The sequence below is a fragment of the Cololabis saira genome, chromosome 13 (assembly GCF_033807715.1).
Source record: "Cololabis saira isolate AMF1-May2022 chromosome 13, fColSai1.1, whole genome shotgun sequence".
Taxonomy (NCBI): Eukaryota; Metazoa; Chordata; class Actinopteri; order Beloniformes; family Belonidae; genus Cololabis; species Cololabis saira.
Genome location: NC_084599.1, coordinates 10,304,590 through 10,325,165, shown reverse-complemented (window position 1 = coordinate 10,325,165; position 20,576 = coordinate 10,304,590). Strand labels below are relative to the sequence as shown.

The window sequence follows — 20,576 nt, the reverse complement described above, 5'->3', positions numbered from 1 at the left end:
ACAACAGCTTTTTCACATTGCAAATAGTATGCAAATGACTCTTTAGAGACGGCCCTGGAGTTGAAAGCAGCTTTTGAAAATCCCATTTTGAAGATAAAATCTCGGGAAATATTATTCAACTCGGCTCTTTATCGTTACAGTTCAGTGTAGGCTGTGTGTTGTCATGTGTCAGTGAGCTGCAGACCTTTATTACAGCAGCCATATTTTTATGCTGACGCCTGCCTGCCTGGGTGGGTGGCTTCTCACAGGTGGTGGTGTCCCGCGTAGCCCGAGTGTGTAAACGGGATCAGGGCGGGTCACAGCGCGTCCTGGAGAAGCAGTGGACGTCGTTCCTGAAGGCTCGGCTGAACTGCTCCATACCCGGTGATTCCCACTTCTATTTCAACCTGCTGCACTCCACCAGCCCCATCATCAGGATGCACGGCAGGGACATCATCCTGGGAGTGTTCTCCACACCAGCGAACAGGTACAAGTTAAAATACACATTTTTTCTAACCCTGCTACAAAAGGTTCAGCATTTTTCTACTTTTCACCATTTGACCTTTTACTTTTACTTCACTTTTTGTTCCATTACAGTAAGCTGTCTCACAACTCACAGCCATCACAGTGTTTGGTGTGTTCCACCTGACTCACTATACAGATATTTAATCTGCTATTTTTTTCTGGGGTTTTCAAATGTCCCCTTTTGTTCTCTGCTAATTCAATAGCAGGAATATGTTTTCTAATATTCTGCTTCTGTCTCTTCAAACTTGGTTCTGGTTAAATTAGGGTTGCTGAATGGATGTGGATGTAATTTGTACGGTGGCCGAGACCTGCCATTGCTGAAAATAAAAGTAACGCCGCAAACAGAAACAAACGGCGCTGCAAATAAAATAAACACTTTGCAAATAAAATAAACGCTGCAAACAAAAAGAAACGCCGCTGCAAATAAAATAAACGCTTTGCAAATAAAATAAATGCTGCAAACAAAAAGAAACGCCGCTGCAAATAAAAGAAACGCTGCAAATAAAATAAAAAAAACGACGCAAATAAAAAAGCCACAACGGAAGTGAATTACCGGGGACTATTTTTGCCGATGCACCGGTGTTGCACATTAAAAATTACACGTAGCGACGTTGAACACTAACCTTTTCACTTATTTTCTCGTTCGTTGTTCTTCTTATTCCGCGCTCTTCTTATTTCTTCCTTTTCCCTTACGTCCTCTTCGTCTTCTTCTTCTCCTCTCACGTAAAAAACACCGGTGCATCGGCAAAAATAGTCCCCGGTAATTCACTTCCGTTGTGGCTTTTTTATTTGCGTCGGTTTTTTTTTATTTGCAGCGGCGTTTCTTTATATTTGCAGCATTTATTTTATTTGCAGCAGCGTTTGTTTTTATTTGCAGCGTTTATTTTATTTGCAAAGCGTTTATTTTATTTGCAGCAGCGTTTATTTTTATTTGCAGCATTTCTTTAATTTTCCGCAATGGCGGGTCTCGGCCACTGTAAATTTGAGGCTGGGATCACAAAAAAGGAGCTGGAGAAATTTCCAGTAAAACCAGCGAGGATTCTTGATAATAAATGTACTTCGGGGCAGCATTTTGCTGATAATGAGGCAAAAATTGCCTCAGAACTGTAAACGGTTGAATACCAGTTTGACTCTTTCCTGCAGAAAACTAAAGGTAGACTTTTTTTTTGTTTAAAAGAGGTGTTTGAAGGTGTGCACATGCTTAAAACCATCTTGACTTCCTTCACATGGAGAGCGTGACGGACACCCAGCGTGTAGCCTCCCCCACACAGCTAACTTGGAAAATTTACTGGACCACCAAGGTTTGTTCCTTCACCTGTGAAGTTGGAAAGAGCCAGATTTCTCTGAGACAAGAAATAGTCCCGAAAAAAATGAAAGTGCCTGTGTGGAAGTGCAGAGGTCAAGACTGTGAGGGGGGCAACTAGTTCAAGGAATGCAAAGTGCTTTTATTGAGGACAAAAGTGTGATTCACTGAAAGATAAGATTAAGTTGTGTAAAAACATGGACAAAGAGAGTGGTATTTGAAGATATTTGCAGGGCCTTTTTACAACTCAACCTGTAAAGCAGAGAAATTGAACATCGGGGAAAGGAAGCAAATGTGACAAAACTCTTCAAGTGTGACTCAAAGAGAACATTTCTGTTCTCTTGCTGTGCTAAAAATAGAACTGTCTTTCATTGGAGAGGCACACATGCACTTTTGATTTAATGTACCAATGACTTTCAAGAAATGTTTTGATTTTTCTATTGTTTTTTCTTTTTAAATCCATGTATCATCCCCAATGCAGCATTTAATCTTATAATGTATTTTTTGAGTATGCAGGTGACTAAAATGCTTATGCCCAAGATAAGATGAGGTAAATTTTGTTACCGTGCCTCTCAGTTTATTTGGTTCAAACTGTAGACAAGAATACAGGACAGTTCCTGAATGGCCTGGTTAGTAGTTGTGGAGTCTAGCTGGGTCCCAGTATGCTACTGTTTTGCTTTTTTTGATTATGAACACAAAGCTCCACAAGTGAAATGGCAGCGTCTCAGCCTCCCAGTGCCAGACACAAAAAAAAAAGATGGGAAGCATTCAGAAAATAAAGATAAAGATGAGAGATGATTGGCCAGGGATGGTGAAGAGCGAGAGGAAGCGCAGGATGATGAGAAATTCAAGGACATGGAAGTCAATAATGAGCAACATGTGGGATCACCGCTCTCTGAGATCTAAAAGTGTTTCATCAGCTGCATCTTGTCTGCATGTTGGGGAGGATAACTCTGCGTGAGGATCCACTGCCTGCAGAGACAGATGGATGTTTCTCACATGCAGCCTCTTACACAAACACATGCATTCAAAAACACTCACAATGGTCCCGGATAAAAGCATTCACAGCTCACCGCTGAGGAGAGCCAGCCTAACACACACACAGACCAGACACATGCCTCTGCCTGGGTAACCTGCGACTGGGTCCTGTTTTAATGCCAAGACAGAGTGAATGGGAGCTTTTGATGAAAAGATATGAATGTATGAGTGAGAATGTGTGAGGTGAGCTGAAAAACTCCCGCTGGCCTCGCGTGGCCCACTGCACCACACTGCTTAAGTGCTTGCCAGACAAATTGCTTTGGCTGGCAGCGTGTAGTGAAAACAGTGTGAAGCAGGACTTTGGAGCCAGGGAATAGCTGTTCTCTCCTGCTATTTGTCCCTCTGCAGCATACACTGGCGGTACCGTAGTATGGGAATGAGAGGAGGAAGTCAAGTATTCGTCTCACTTGGGCGCTCTGATGTCCCACTTCTTGCCCTCTGTTCACATACGGTACTCCAAGGGTGACTTCATAGCCACCTACCAGCTCCTCAAATACTAAGGAGCTGCATTTGAGGATTCACTCAGCCTCTGTTTTTAAAGTACCTCAGCGTCGCGGGTTGGCATTTCCTTTAGATATCCACAGAGGATCATTACTGTGGAAGAGGCTGGAAGCAGAGCTCTGCTTTTCTTGTGAGCTCCAAATCAGTGGAGAAAAGATTTATTTTGGGCTACACGGCAAGCTCAGATAAGTTGGTATGTATTGAAAGAACAAATTGAATACTTAACTAAATATACAGCGTTTATGGGAATATTCTGTCTGCTGAGATTCAGCTAAACATGGAAATGTTGACTGTATGTTGCAATAACATCCAGATGAAAAACAAAACAAAAATGCTGTTAAAGCAACCCCGCAAAGTACTGCCGTCTGACAGCGAGAAGGTTCCAGGTTTTAAACTCAGCCGAGGCTTTTTTCTTCACCTTAGAACAGGTTGAAGAAGGTATTGAAAATAGATACATAGTAATGTGAGGGAAATATCTCATGCAAAGCCACATAAATCTATGCATCCTGAAAGCAGGAGGCCATGTTTAGCTTTGTTGGCAGAGCAGTTTGTGTGACGGGGTCAGACAGCTGGGTGACCCTGTGGGAAATCACAGAAGACGGGGGAGAAATGAGGACGACAAGGAGCGGGAGGAGAACAGGTTTACGATGCCAGGAGAAGTGTGGCACAGGGAAGGATGCACAGATGTGCAAGCTAGACTCCTGGGTCTGCAAGCAGAGGAGGCAAAGGAATATTTAATGAGGTTGCCAGCCAGAGCTGAAGAAATTGGTATGGGGAAAGCAGGTTTTCAACATCGAAACCATGTCACAAGAGAAATGCAGACTTGTTAGAGATTTTAGCTAATGCACGAAGGGCACCACCGTTGACCTAGTAAAAGAAAACAGAAAAGCTACTGGGGTTTTAAGCAAAGGTCAGTGAACTGTCTATGGGACTGGGTTGTAAAAAGTAAAATTGAGATGACGGAAGTTGTGTGTGGGGCAGTAAATACAAGTTTAAAAGAAATAAATTAAAAGGAAACTTTGATTCAGGTTATCGACTTTAATGGCTTACTCATACTCATATTTTCTGATGTTTTGTAAGACAAATGTATAAAAATGATACTACGATTTATACATCCCACAAGTCAGACTGATCGGAGGTCCATACTGTAGTTCTACCAACCGAATGCTACACGATATGTTAAAAATACGTTAAAAAAACAACATGTAGGATACTGCATTTCAAGGAACTCTTTATTCTAGTGGCTGCTCCTCTGGTGAATTTATAAAATAAAATGTGGATTTATTTGGCAAAAGATTGGTATTTCATGTCCGCTGCAAAGTTTCTTCCATCAGATTGGTCAAACTTTTTTATTTTGGCTGAAAACAGAATAAAGTGTAGCTGAAATCTCACTGGCAGCACATGAAGAACGTTATGACAACAATCACTCACTGTTGTCAACTTGGATTGTTTGAAAAATAATTAAAAGTAAAACATTCTAAAGACTCATATCCGGCACTTTTTAATCCTCATATTGTACATTTCTGTTTATTTCTGTTTATACATTTTATTTTATTCTATCTCTTATTTTATCTCTATATATTTGTTTGTTTTTATATTTTGATTTTTATTGTATTGCACCAATCACCACAACAAATTCTTTGTGTGTGTTAACAAACTTGGCAATAAACCCCCATTCTGATTCTGATTCTGATTCTGATTGCACAGAAATCATATTTCTGTTGTAGTTAATTGTCATGAGAGGTTTAAAAATTTTGCAAGCAAAAAGTCTGCAGCATTTTTTTTAAACTTGTCTTTATTGAGGTTCTGACAGCATTACAAGTATTTCGGTTCAGCACTTATTATAGAACCACTTTTTTTTTTTTTCCTCCCCAAAAATTGAACATATTAATGGGAGAACAAAACTCAGCAGGACGTCTGCAGCATTTCTACGAGTTAAACCCATAGTGAATGTGTTGATGGTAGAAGTTCTCCTGCTTCACATCATCTTTTTTTCTTCCTCACCAAACTCTGTGTCCCTCGGAGTGGTGTTTCTTCATGCAAGCTGGATGGCTTGTAACTTAACTTCAGTCAAAAAGGGAGCAGGAAATAGTCCCAGTAAGAGATGGGGAAAGGGTACATAAACAAGCTTAACCTCAAGGGAGAAGATAAGTTGTAAAATGACTTTGAGTAGTTAGTACAAAGTGGTAGTTACAACCAAAAATTCAGAGAGAAAGACGGCTGTTGGTGTTTTTGGCTTTGGAGAGCTGCACATGGGGCCAAACCAGCGCCCTTCAGTCAGGGACGGTGGAGAAAGCTGGCAGTGATGCAACACTGGCAGACATGTCACATGTAGCATCTGGTACCTGCGGTCCTTGGAGAGGCTCTGTAATGTACACACACAGGCCTGCGGCTCTGCAGCATTGTCCAGAGTCGAGTCCCATCCCTGCCTGTGAATGATAACTAACAGGGGGAAGCGGCCCGACCTGATCAAATGGCACAACGGCTGAGCACGGCTCCCTGCTGCAGCCAAAATCCAGCCTTCAGGCGCTGCCTTTCCTCATACGTCGGCAGCTTTCAAAAGAGCACTCAACAGAAACGGCTCAGAGCTCAATAGAGAACCTTGGGGCCGAGCTGCACAGACCCTCAAATCGTACTTGAGAAAGAGGTAACCAGATGGGGTTTGTGTGGGATTTATGTAGCAGCAGGTCACATATGACTAAGTCTCTCTTTTATTTTTCTTCCCAGTGTGTGTTTCTCCACAGTTACTCACTGGCTCCCACACCATGTGCACAATTAGTCACTGATGAGGACACATTTGGAGAAGGGAGTGCAGTCAGGGAGCAGACCCTTTTCTTCAGACTCACTTCTTATCTCACCCCGACACCGCTTTTTTTTCTTTCCCAGTCTCTACAATGTTTTATCTCTGCAATTGAAACACTCTGAGGGGACAGTTAAACTGTGGAAGCGTGGGTTGGAAGCGTCTTTGTGTATTATTTGAGTCGGGGGTGCGCTGGACACTTCGCGGAGCAGATGCTCCTGTTCCTGTGCCGCTGGGTTCACGAGAAAAGAGTCTCTGAGGTGCACCAGGTTTTTTACTGGAATGTTTTGTTGGGTTCATCTCCTTTATGAGAATCTTCCCCTCCCCTTTTGCGATAAACAGAATTTTCTGTGACTCATTTCCTATTTCGTTTTATATTCCAGGAATTCCAGCCAAGATCTTTTCATGGGCCCGAATATTGCTGTTGCATCTGCGGCATATCTCTTCTGTGGCTGATGGCGTCTATCTTACCTAGTTTCTCTTTCCATTACAGCCCCAATTTCCTTCGTGTGCCAGGGCTAGGTGTCAAAATATGAACAACTTACATTCAATTTGCCACATTTGCTGGGTCTCTATCCCTTTCTCATCCTTAAAATTGACCTTCTATACTGCAACCTCTCCTCCTTGAGGTTTCACACACCCTTTTCAGTCCAGGTTTAATCCACATAAGCTTTTCTCTTTCAGTCCCTTATTCTCTTTGCACCCTTGCCGGAAAGTAAAGCCTACTTGACATGAGATTGACAGTCATTTTGTGTCGGCTCAAAGTCTTTAAACCGTCTCGTTCTGCCTCTGTCTCCGCAGTATACCCGGTTCAGCGGTGTGTGCCTTTGACATGGAGCAGCTGGCTGCTGTGTTTGACGGGAGGTTTAAGGAACAGAAATCACCTGAGTCTATTTGGACGCCTGTCCCAGACGAACTCATCCCAAAGCCAAGGTCCAGATGGCAGAATTCAATTCTTGCACTTGTATTTACATTGTCTTTAAAGAGCTGTGAACAAGCTGATATTGCAGAAAAACATTAACACTACTAAAGATATTGAGTTTTGAAGCAGGTTGATAGGGTTTTGGTAATAAAGGACAATACATTTATTGATTCATTACTTTAGTAAATGTTCCTCTTAGGTATTTATTTGTTTATTTTTTGTTTGTTTTTTAAATGAGCGTGGTGTATTAGAGACTGCAGAAAGATTCTGCACAAAGCACTGCAGCCTGTAATAGGGCTGTGCGATTAATCGATTTTAAATCTAAATCGGATTTATTAATCAAGACGATGTTAAAAAAAGGAAAATCGGAAAATGGATTTTCCTTTTGTGCAGCTGGCTGCATTACAGACAGAGCTCGTCTAGTCATCTTTGTTTGATCAAGAAAATTGTAAATGTTGTCACTTTACTAAACTCAAGGAGGATTTACAGTATCTTTCAATTGCACTTCATTCCCAATAGGGACATTTGTTTGCTATTTTTCTATAAAAATAAAGATAAAATATTTTAAATAATTTATTCCATTATCTTTTGTAGTTTTACCAAAAAAATCAAAATCGAAATCGAAAATCGGGTTTTCAGAGAAAAAAATCGGGATTTTATTTTTGTCCAAAATCGCCCAGCCCTAGCCTGTAACAATTCGTGCAATAAACAGGGACTCAAATGGGAGATTCTTTGGACCAAATCGGTCTCTTGTTGTAGAAAAAAAAAGAAAAGTATTTCTATTTGAATGGGAGTCCCTGAGACAGTGTAGAATGTGCTCTTGATGGCTCGTCACTACAAAGGCATGTCGTTTTCAGATAAGTCCTCTCTGCAATGTCTAATGTGCTGAATGTTGATGCCCACAGACCTGGAGGCTGTGCAGTTCAAGGATCCAAGTTTAACTCCTCCAACTCTTTCCCTGATGAGATGCTGAACTTTGTCAAGACACATCCCCTGATGGATGAGGCCGTGCCGTCTCTTGGACAAAGACCCTGGATAGTCAGAACCATGGTCAGGTGAGACCAAACTCATACAAGCACTTCGGGAAACTGTGAAAAAGTGGTTCAGTGACACAGTGTGTGTTTATAACCGTTTAACAAAACATATTCAAGTTAAGTTCATGTTTTAGTTATGGATCTAAGATGTGGAGATTGTTTTTAACATGATTATATATTTATGTGTCAGATATTAACAGATCATTAAGATAACTTTTTTTTTCCTTTCTGCGAAAAATTATTTCCCAGACATGAAAGTTTTGAATGAACAAAAATCACTGATTTATTACAGTGGCACACCAAGACAAAACATCCACACTCATGGTCAATTTAAAATCAATAATAAACACAACGTACATGCTTTACACTTGTTAGAAGAAGCTACAGCGGCTGTTAAAACACTTATGGACACCAGGAGAACGTGCAAACATGCCTTGGAATTTTTTGGGTTATTTATCCATCTGGACTGTCATACCATTCATTCAGCTTTCCAACATTTGGCTGAATTGTTTTGAGAAAATATATCCCCAGAAACTCCACATAGAAAATTCACATTGGTTCTGAATTCTGTCACATCCTCAGCAATCACTGAAACAGAGCCGCTGGAAACCAGTCATGTCGTCTTCTTTTGTTTTATAGATGTTTTTTTGACGTATTTAGTTTTTATCAAGCATTAAAGCCTGTCCACACTTTCTTCATCTTTTGATTAAGCTACAGTTTTGAACTGGCTTTCATCTGTCTGGAAAAGACTACGCGGGCTTCTTAAGAGCTTTTGGCCGGATTAGATTTTGTCGTTTCTTTGAAGGAATTGGTTGTATTCTGTGGTGAATCTTGTGTGCACACACACAGACACACACACACACACACACACACACACACACACACACACACACACACACACACACACACACACACACACACACACACACACACACACACACACACACACATGCATACAGTCTTCCGGCTTTGCACTCTGTTAAGGTTGCCCTGGTTTGATGTTGAAGCTTGTTGTAGTAGGACGCACCTGTAATCCCACGTACATCTACACATGTCCTGCACATCTCCTTCTGGTCCTCTGTTGTTTAAAGTTGCCCTGACGACCTCCCACTGAAGAATTATGGGAACCAGATCTATGTAGTGCAACAAGGCTTGTGTTGTAGTCACTAGACCAGGGGTCGGCAACCCGCGGCTCTAGAGCCGCATGCGGCTCTTTAGCGCCGCCCTAGTGGCTCCTGGAGCTTTTCAAAAATGTTTGACCTTTTTTTTTGTCTTTTTTTCTTCTTTTCTTCTTTTCTCTTTTTTTCCTTTTTTTCTTCTTTTTTCTTTTTTTTTCTTCTTCTTTTCCTTTTTTCCTTTTTCTCTTCTTTTTCCTTTCCTTTTTAATCTCGACATTTCAACTTTGTCTCGTAATTTTGAATTTTTCTCAACATTTTGACTTTTTTCTTGACATTTCGATTTTTCTCTCAACAATTTCAACTTTTTTCTCGAGATTGTACTTCAACATTAATCTCGACATTTCGACTTTTTTCTCAACATTAGACTTTTTTCTCAACATTTTGACTTTTTTCTCAACATTTCGACTTTTTTCTCGACATTTCGAATTTTTTCTCGACATTTCGACTTTCTCGAAGTGCATAATGAAAAAAATAAATCTTCCCCCAGTTATAACTAATATAGAAACATGCAGCATGTGTTTGCCTTCATTCTAAGGCTTATACAAGACTTTTCATTTTTTGCAGCTCCAGACATATTTGTTTTTTGTGTTTTTGGTCCAATATGGCTCTTTTAACATTTTGGGTTGCCGACCCCTGGACTGGACCCACTCGCCCAGGTCTGTGTGCAGCTAAGCTGCACTCTGTTATTGTTCCAGGACAAACCCATTTACTTGACTGATATTATTAATGACTGAAACGTCTGGTGTAATTATTTTATCATGCAAATTTGATGAGCAGTTTCTTCTCTGTAGGATTCATTTCGTTTTGCCTTGACTCAAGAGAAAATGGCATATTTTGATTTAACTTCACCAGAGTCCATGTGTTTCACCTAAGCCAATTTATTTCAGTGCACTTAAATCATAGACTGGCCTGCAGGAGCTACTTGCTTTTAATGCTTTTAGTTTCCATAGAAGGAATGTCTCAAATGAGCTGCACAGCGGTATCGATGCCCTGCTCTGTCTCTCTTCTGCGGTTCAGGTACCAGCTGAATAAGATTGTGGTGGACACTGAAGCCGGCCCGTACAGAAACCGCACCGTGCTATTCCTCGGGTCGAGCAGAGGGACCATCCTCAAGTTTCTCATTATGCCAAACCAGGACAATACGGTCACCAACAGCAACATCTTCCTGGAGGAGCTGGAAGGATTCAATCCCGATAAGTAAGACCACAGTCTCATAGTCAGGCTTATGGGATAAAGGAAAGAGAGTAGAGGATTTTGAAGTGTTACATTTTTCATATATTTTACAAAACATGCAGTCTGACCAGGATTCTTCAGTATGAAGCAAGGAGACACAATTCACAAAAACATTTGAAAAAAAATAATCTAAATCTCAATATTTAAGATGTAATAGTACGTGGGGCATTATCTCTGCAAACGGAAGCATTAACATGTGAAAAATAAAATGTTATGATTTCTGTTGCTGCTTAATGAAGTGCACTTTCTCTATATTCTTGTCATTAAGAGGTTACTATGAGATATATCGGCTATAGCAGACTTTCGAGACGCAGGAGTCAGACCAGCTTTTTCTCTTTATTTATTGTGTTTCCATTAGTAAATGCAGGATGGAGCCTTACAGTATATTTACCGTGTGGACCTTTTAAGCTCGATGAATCATTATCTCTTGGAAACAGAGGGAACAGACATTTTTTTATTGTTTAATTTAAGTCAAATCTGGAAAAAAATCAGTTGAGAAGACCAGGAAGTGGTTTTATGTATACACAGTGAGTGAAGCTACTAAAATGATGTACACTGAAAAAGAGTTACAGAAAAGAAAATGATATGTCCTGAGTTTTGCTGAAAACCTCAACAGTTCTTTATGAAATACATTTTAAGACACAGCCACATTCACAGAGAGAGATAGCAGTAATAGACACGACTATAATTAGAGGATAATATTCATCATCAACAAATCTAAGCCTCTTCTAATGAATCCAACACAAACTGTAGTACAGCATGAAAGGAGAACATAAAAATAATCAGGTGTTGTGTGTTTGTGTGGTGGGATCTTTACATTCCTTTTATTAATTTCCTCTTACATTTGTCTCACCGGTTGAGTTTTATAGAACCTTTTTACATAAGATATTTTTATAAGCTCTTTTATGATTGCTCGCAGAAAAAGAATCTCAATTTTGCACGCTTACTTTGTTGCACTGTACATGTATAATGGCAATAATGTTCGGCTGTAGTAATAGAAATTATGCGATCCTTGGTCCTGACCAGTTACTCGCGCTCTCTCTTCGGCCTGGAGTCGAATCACATTTAATATCTGGATCTTGACACATTATTGGAAGACATTAGGCCTCTTCTGCTTTCCTAATTAGCATTTTTACATAGGCCTTGCAGCTTTGAGGCTTCACTTGATGTTGATCATTAGCTAATGAACAGTGGGCGCGTTGCCTTTTAAGTCCTCGTTTTTCCATTTTGTTCTTTGTTGAAATTCAGAGTTTCACATGAGGCAAGAAAACTGCCACACAGATGCGGGCAGATTTGGATGGCGATTATCTTTTACCAAGGCTAATTAGAAGCATTTAAAAAGAAAGTAGATGCTTCTAAACATTCTCCGTGGTGGTAATTGCACTCGTGGATGTATATGCCATTTTTTTCCTCAGTAAGTTGAAGCTCAATTAAAGTATCATTTCTTTAACCAACTGGCTGGAAACAGACGTTCAGTCTTTTTCCTCTCTTCTCCAAAATATGCTCACCAGTTGCTCTCATTGCATCAAGAAGAAGAAGGATAGTGCTTGCAAGCGAAATGAAGAGAGCGTATGAATAAGCTGCTGCAGACTGAAGCCAGCGGGTTTGGGAATAATTCCAAGTTCACGGTGAGCTCACCAGGAGGCCAGTGGCCGTCCAGATATCACAGCAGGCCCCCAGCTAATCAAGAGACATAGTGCAGCCACATTGTTTCCTGCTCCAGGCGAGGCCACCCTCAGCTTACGTTCACAGACACAAGAAAAAAAAACCTGCCCACAATAAACTCTGAGTTCCACAAAATCGAGGCCTGCTTACTAAGTTATCTTTTAAAAGGTCAGAGATGGAAATCAAGAGCCTGGATATGTTGTTAGGAAATATTTCTAAACCAGATATTACAGAAACATACCCCGTTTTATTCTTTGATATTCACTCTCCTTCGCCTTTTTTTTTTTGCTCCCCACATCTCTCTCTGATCTCCGCTGCCTTTCATGATATTGGCTGTGAAGAATGACTTGCAGTTCGGCCCCAGCAGAATGATAGATTCTTCCTAATGACTATGGTCCCACCAGAGTGTTATTACCATAAACCATCCAGATACAACCGATGCATGAGTGCACATGTTCATAAAAAGGTATAAATCTGCTGTATGCAGGCAGGATGTTACCAGCTATTGAAGCTCCAAATGCCAATTAGAAGTGATTTTGTTCCTGCTGCCGTGTTTGATGGCCAACCAATCCCTCAAACTTGCACAGTCTAAAGTGTGAATTTGGGTTGACACTGTAACAACAGGCTCTCAGTGCTTTCACTTTTGTCTTTTGCTCACAGAGCTCTTTATGTTTGGTCCTGTTCCACAATAAGTCACGAGGAAAGCTTTTTCCTTGCTTTTATGCTCAGAGTGAGGTCATAGGTTTAATGCACAATGTCTTAGACTAGTAATTGAAATTCCTTAATGCATTTGTTTGTTTATTTATAATATATGAACGCTTGTTAAAGTGTTACTGCTTGTTTGTGTGGTGTAGGTGTGCTGAGGACTCGCCGCAGGCCAGGCAGCTGCTGTCTCTGACTCTGGACAGGGTGAGCCACACTCTGCTCCTCGCCTTCCCCTCCTGTGTGGTCAGAGTACCGGTGGCACGATGCCAGCTCTACTCCCGATGCATGAAGTAAGCCTGCACCACGTTACACCACACACATGGCCATAAAAGGGCAGCGGATTGAGAGAAGGGGGTACGTGACCACAAAGACTTGTCGAGCGAGATGAAGCAAAGCGCTGCTTGCTTTAACAGTGGGAGAGCTGACTTTTCCAGTAAACACGTCTAAACAGCAAGATGATATTCTGTTAACCACTGAGATGATGCCAGGTCCAACAAAACTGACTTGTACGTGCAGAGAATATCTTTGTAAAGGTGAATTGAATTGAATTGAGTTCAATGAATTATTTGCCCCAAAGACAATTTATATTGTTGCAACATAAATTGAGATAAACAAATTAAGAAAGAATAAATTATAACTAGTCAAAAAACACCTGGAAGTTAGAAGTTTCGAAGAGAAATAGGCTTGTTTTGAATCTCCAGAGAATGCGTCCATGAACTCTTTGCGGTGTTGCTTTTGTAGCTTAGAAACAATCAATAATAATTATAAGTGAATAAATAAGCCATTGCGCAGACATCATTATAACAAATATACTTTTGGTTGTTGTCCCTTAATCTGTTGATAGAAGCATGGTAATTCTAGGACCACTAGTTATTTTCTGTGCATAGTATCTTAAATAGATACTTTTTCATGTCACACAAAATATAAGTACGTCCGCGAACAGTTACTACGCCATCTGCTCTGATAAGTTACACTAAGTTCCAGTCAGTAATCGGTAAAGTGACTTGTTCAACAGATGCTAACTAGATTCAGAAAAGGCTCAGTTAATTTTGTTTTGGTCATGTTCTGTTATCAACTAAACTTGGCAGCAGGTGAAAAGGAGCGATATCGTAGAAGCTCTTGTTAATACAGATAAATACAGATAAAGATGTGCATATTTGGAGTATTCATTGACATATGTGCAGTGGGAGCATTGTAGAGCCCGTCTTCCCAGCTGGGGCTCTTTTTATTTCTTGCGTCTTCACGCGTGTGGGCGTGGCCACTGATACGCCATCACAATCCAGTGCACACGCCGGCAGCAATGAGCCGTGCACTGTGTTCACCCAAGCAGGTGAGTCATACAAGCGTGTAATCCAGACCACATGAAAACTCCACCGACGTGGTCCCTGAGGGCCATTTAGTTGTCTGTGTGAAGATACTTGGACGTGAAGATGGAGGTTAATTTTCCATGAGAATATTTCTGAGTCATGCTTCAGTAGCTTCTAGTCAGGATTTTTTTATTGTTTCTTTCTTGGACTTTTTGATATATATATATATATATATATATATATATTTTTTTTTTTTTTTTTTTTAATATAATTTCTTATTCATTTAAGTTATTAACCTAATTCCACCACAAATCATTAACTATGGCTTATAACTGAAGGACCATTTCATTTTGCATTATTACTGTATTTCTGACTGGAAAACGGTTGCTGGAAAAGTGAAGTGGCCTAAAAGGGATTAGTTACTGAGAACTATATGATCTTCTTCAGAGGTGTACATACTTTTATGGATATAATTTTGAATTGTTGGTAATAGAGAATGGACAGGTTTTTTTTGTTTGGCTCTACTCTATTGAAAGTACTACAAAAATGGAACCAAAGATGGTGTAAATAATATATGACTCTTGTTTTCTAACAATTAAACCGAGACCACAAACCTCAGGCAAAGTTGACAGCTAGAATAAATTGGACATCAAATCTCTGACTGTTGGATTTCTTATAAATGAAATCTGGGTCCAGTTTTTCCACAGCATTCAGTTCCATACCCTGAAAATGTTAAGACATGTGGTTGGAAAATCAGTAAAAGACTAGCTGAGGCTGTTGAGGCTAGTGTGCTGCTCTCTGTATGAACAGAAGAATCTGTCAAGCTCAGTTCCTATTTTGGAAATGGATTTTAATTATTGTTTAATCTTCTTAGCTCCTTTAATGATTTGCTGAGCTTTGAGGGGGGAAACATGACAAATCTTTACTGTGAATATTAATGACGTGTCCAGCAAATTCCTGTTTTAGAATGCTGGAAAAAACAATATTTAAAACTGAAAAGGCTGGCTTTCTCTAGAGGTGGAGTAAACAAAGCGAGCAGAAGGTCTTTAAACTGATCTACAATCCCACCATGTGTTGAAGTGTCCTTGGACATGACACTGATACGCTCATCGGTGTGTAATTGTAGAGATAAGAGGACTGTTTATTGAATATATGTATAATAAGAAGCCCTGTGTTTTTCTGAATGACTGTACGGATGGACAACACTTTGTAAAATGCTTTTCCCTATCCAGACAAGGTTAAAAGGCACTCTTCAACCATTTAACGTTTTAAAAATTCAAACTGCACTTGTTAATATCCAGTGTTGTTGGTAGCTGATAAGATCCATTGAAAATCATATCAGCTCCCAATATACAGCATTGAGAAAGTGACTTAAAAAAATATCTCAAAACTTCTGAAAAAGGCCATCATGAACTAGTTTGAATATATTCCCATAAGTAATTAACTAATTGCATCCCTAATATTGTTTTAAAGTGAGCTATAAACCTGTAAAGCTCACTTCAGGCTGTAAACGTCTCATCAGGTTGGACATGGAACGTTTAAATGTTGACAGCATCTGCACAACCCATAATATCCCTTGAATCTGTTACATAATGTCAGCATCTTTTCTAATTTCAGAAGGAAAATATTTTCCTGCACTGAAGGCCATTTAATCTGACAGCCTGTTCAGGGACCTTTTGCCTGATCAGCTGCAAGAAGGCATTGCTGACTCAGGCTGCTCGATGTGCAGCGATTTGATTGGCAGATGACAGACGTTGCAAATTTAAACAAGTGAACCAATCAGAGATAATGTTTACAACTTGAGTCTATTTACAAAAGAAGAGTGCAGAGATTTTCTTATAGCCTCCGGTCGCTAAATTTTATTTATTTTTTATTTATTTTCTTTAAAGATTTGTCTGTGACCCTAGTGACCTTTACTTTGAAGTTGGCTAGACAGGAAACTCGGGTAGAGAGAGTGGGGAAGAAAGGCTGTAAGGAGCTGCAGGCCAAGATTCAAACCTGCGCCGCCTGCACAGGGACGATAGTCTCTGTATAAGGTGCACCCAAATGTCATTCATGTAACTTTCACATTGAGGCTCATGCAGAACTAAAATTCGTTGCAGCTCCTCAACCGACTACGAGAGTCTTGCTGCAAAAGCAGGTCAGACATAAACATATTTACAGCCTGGTTCACAAAAACATTTTGGTCTCAGTCATTTGATTCCACATCCATGAAAACTCTGAGGGGGGTGAATTTTTTGTGCCATGCCAGGAGAGTTTATCTCACGCAATATATATGTATTTGTATTATGATTACTTGGCCAACGGCTAGCCGTTGTCACTTTCTCATCTGTTAGGGCGCTTAACGAAGCAACCAGCCATTTGTATTAACCCAGCATCGACCAAATGCGACTGTCATTTTTGATTTTGCAGTCGAGTCAACAAATTAAACGGTATATCCTGCTGTAAATGTCTGACAGCAGCTCTGCAGATATTTCAGCTAGGAGCTGACAGCAAAGCTAAATTTGGCATACAGTGCACTGTATTCCCACTCACTGCTTCACCTGTAGCCTTGATTACCCATTTTATATATATATATATATATATATATATATATATATATATATATATATATATATATGTATATGTGGTGTGTGTGTGTTCAAATAAAGAACTGAAAAACTTTAAATTAAGTCACTGCATAAACAATGCAGTGACTGCAGTAATAAGTTAATTATGGCCTATATTTTACATTTGAAAACACTCAGATTAGATTAGATTAGATTAGATTGTGTCATAAAACAAAATCGGGGAGTAATTCTGAACTTCCAGACCTTTGAGATTTAACCAGTCCTTCCCATCTCTGCAGGAACTGCATCGCCTCCAGGGATCCGTACTGTGGCTGGACCAGAGGAAGCACCTGCTCTTTCCTGAGGCCTGGAACCAGGTACAAGCCCTTTGCTTTGTGTTTTTCTTTTATCTGTCTTTATCTCTTTTCTCAAAATTTCATTTGTTATTTTGTCATCGCTCTGTTTTTTCTTTATTCCATCACTTTGCTCCTACAAACGTTTTTTTTTGTTTTGTTTTGTTTTGGTCCACATCTACCTTTAGCATTCCTCCCAAGGTTAGTTTTCTGGCGGCACACCAAGCACCCACAGAGACACCCCATATATCATTTATCTGGTCTGGGAGTTCTTAGTGTGCGTCTACAGTGTTTTGAGCCTTTTGAGTAAGCGCTGTGCCCTCTAAGTAGTCTGCTACACAGTCTGTTCCATGTATGTCCTTATTGATTCAAGATGTCTGAGCTTAAACATTACAATGTGCTTCCACTCCACTTGTTATTGAGTTGCGGTTATAAAACATTGAGTAAGGTGAGTGACATAGGGAATTTCAGTATTTGTTTCCCTCTTGTGTAACGCTGCGTGTTGGCCAAATGTACAGACGGTGCGTTGTCTCTGCGTGTGTGACCCAGTCTCCTCCTGCTACTGAGACGCAGCGGTCTGTCTTGACAGCTCACCTCCAGTCGTGGTTGTTTCCCCCTCCAGTGAAATCAAATTTCTCTTGAGTCAAGCTGCTTATTGCATTATACTTTCAAACACAGGTGTGGTGCCAGCTGAACAGACAACATGAACCTTAAAGACCACCTCGGGCTGCCTGCTTATACCATTAAAGGCCTCTGTGTTTGTCTTGATTTGATTTTCCAAGGGCGGTCAACTCGGCAATCGATTCTGCATCGAGTTACCGCAGATTTCCTCTTTTTAGAATAACGCAGCCTCCCTTTGCAACCTGACTCCAGAGGAGAGCACAACATGTGGCGTGAAATAACATTACACTGTAATTTGGACCGCTGAGGGAAAGAAGTTTACTACTTTTAATGAAGTAGATATTATGCAAAGTTAGATGTATGGTTTCATTGTTATTTATGATGCTGTACTCTCCCTATATTTGAGATTTATGAGGGGGGGAGGTATATTTTAAGATTTGTATCATAGTTTATTATTATAGATTGCATTTGAAAAGCTTTCAGGTACTGAAGCTTATTTGTCCTTTTCAACTTCAAACTGCTTTTTTTATTTTTCCTATTCACTGACAAGTAGCAAATTAAATGTCTGGCCGTTCTGGTGAGTAATGTCATTTTAAAAATAACTTTACTTCCTGTCAACTGTAAAACAAAAGTCTGAGGGACACCAGCGTTTAATTTTCCACAGTATTCAGTGTGCACATTGTATGGTTTTTATCATGTCAAAGACTTAAATACTAACACTATGTGCATGGAAGAATGAGAACGAAATAAAATAAACCTGTAGGTAAAAAAAAACAAAACATGCAAAAGGACCCACTGGCAAAGCTACACAATGACCCACAGTGTGTGAAAGGCAGCCAGCTGAACACGAAACATTATTCTTTATTATGATGACAACCGCTGCACGTTCAGTGTATTTGGGCTCATTTGTCAGGGGGGTTTTCAGGCATTAAAAGCATAAATGCTGGCTGAGCAGCTGCTTTAGATAATTGCAGAATACGGACTTCCTGAGATCAATCCAGCATCTCTGTGCAGTTCGTGATCTGGTGTTTCAGATGTTCTCTGTGGGTCGAATACTGCTTCACTGTAAAGCCATAACTCTGTGTGTGCGTGCGTGCGTGCGTGCGTGTATGTGTGTGTGTGCGCGTGTGTGTGTGTGTGTGGAAAAACTTACTGCACAGATCTGCCAGCAACCAAGCGAGTCCACACAGCAGTTTCAGTTCAATCAGGGAACTATTTTCTTTGTATGAAAGACATTAGATGGCATTCAGACCACTCTTAGTCTTCGTAGGATATATGTAATTTTAAATAATGAACATGACCTATGACATAAGAATCAAGTCACTTCTGTTTGATTGCAAGTGTGTGTGTGTGTGTGTGTGTGTGTCTTGTTCTTAAATTCAAAGAATTTGTTCCAGTATCATTTTGCAGTATCAGAGACCAAGCATTAAAGCCAAAGAGATTGCTATAAGGAACGTGCTTGGTTGATTGCACTTATTTGCTCTCCTGCTGAGGCCAAGAAATTATTCAAGCATGCAAACTTTACGGTGAGCCTAATATTTGGTAACTGTGGACAGAGCCAGGTGAACATATTCCTTTCGTTTTCCAGCCTTCCCGGCCTGTTAAGCTGATGGTCCGCTGCCTGTGGCTTCATATTGAGAGTAATAAGAGAACGTACTCGTCAAACGCGCAGCAAGAATATAAAACAAGCCCACTATTCCCTCCATATCTGTTTTTGTTATGAATCTGCTAGTGGTGGTGTTCTTTGGCCTTGTCCGGCTGCAGGCTAATCATTAAGTATTTAGGACATTGATTTATCTTTGAAAAATCACCATGTCATCTGTATTGGTAGTTGCAGTTGCAGTTTCTTTTAGAAGCCAGCAGATGAACCATTATTTTTCTTCGTCCTTCACACTTGTCCGTGTAATCGTCATTGGTGTTTCCCAATAAAAGCATGATTTCTGTGTCTATTTGAGTCAAGAAAAACGGAAAAGTCACCACTTCTGATCAACCACAGCAACTGAGACAGACATGCAGACAATATCAGAAAACATCAAAACTTCTAAAGCCTTTTGTTGGTGTGACTAGGTTTCAGCAGAGGTGTCAAGTAACGAAGTACAAATACTTTGTTACCTTACTTAAGTAGAAATTTTGGTTATCTATACTTCACTGGAGTAATTATTTTTCAGATGACTTTTTACTTTTACTCCTTACATTTTCATGCAATTATCTGTACTTTTTACTCCTTACATTTTAAAAACAGCCTTGTTACTCTATTTCATTTCGGCCTTTAAAAAAAAAAACTATCCAGTTAAATTGCTCCATCCGGATAGAGTGAATTTGGTTGTGGTTGTTTCAGATGTTCTTGTCCAGTTTTGTTCTTACATCCGTTCCCTCAGATTCCTGCAACTAAACTTGGATGTAAATTCCAATAAAGGTTAGGATAAATGATAACATGCCTCTGAAGTTTGACTTTTTGCACCATTACAATACTTATAGGCAACTAGTCATCATATCTCCTGCTCTCTGAAAATCATGTTAATGCTCAATAGTACACATATATGGTTCTTTAATATATTTGCATTATACTAAGATGCATTCATTTTCAATGGCTTTTTCCCCCTTACATTACTTTTACTTTTATACTTTAAGTAGTTTTGAAACCAGTACTTTTATACTTTTACTTGAGTAAAAAACTTGAGTTGATACTTCAACTTCTACAGGAGTATTTTTAAACTCTAGTATCTATACTTCTACCTGAGTATGAATGTGAATACTGAAGACACCTCTGGGTTTCAGTGCATAAAAGAACCACTAATAGTCATAGTCCATATGTATGTGTGTGGGTTTTCCTGTATTGTATATCACAAGGGAGATCAGTGTA

At 39.9% G+C, this 20,576-nt stretch overlaps 1 protein-coding gene across 1 annotated transcript in view; it reads left to right on the top strand.

The window, feature by feature from the left end:
* The window catches only part of sema6bb (sema domain, transmembrane domain (TM), and cytoplasmic domain, (semaphorin) 6Bb), a 182,144-nt gene that overhangs the window by 123,952 nt on the left and 37,616 nt on the right, over positions 1–20,576 (top strand). Inside the window, exons 10-15 of the mRNA XM_061737645.1 lie at positions 249–466; positions 6,948–7,079; positions 7,974–8,123; positions 10,298–10,477; positions 13,033–13,173; positions 17,039–17,116. Of these exons, the coding sequence (XP_061593629.1) occupies positions 249–466; positions 6,948–7,079; positions 7,974–8,123; positions 10,298–10,477; positions 13,033–13,173; positions 17,039–17,116 (899 nt within the window). The remainder of the gene's footprint in view (positions 1–248; positions 467–6,947; positions 7,080–7,973; positions 8,124–10,297; positions 10,478–13,032; positions 13,174–17,038; positions 17,117–20,576) is intronic.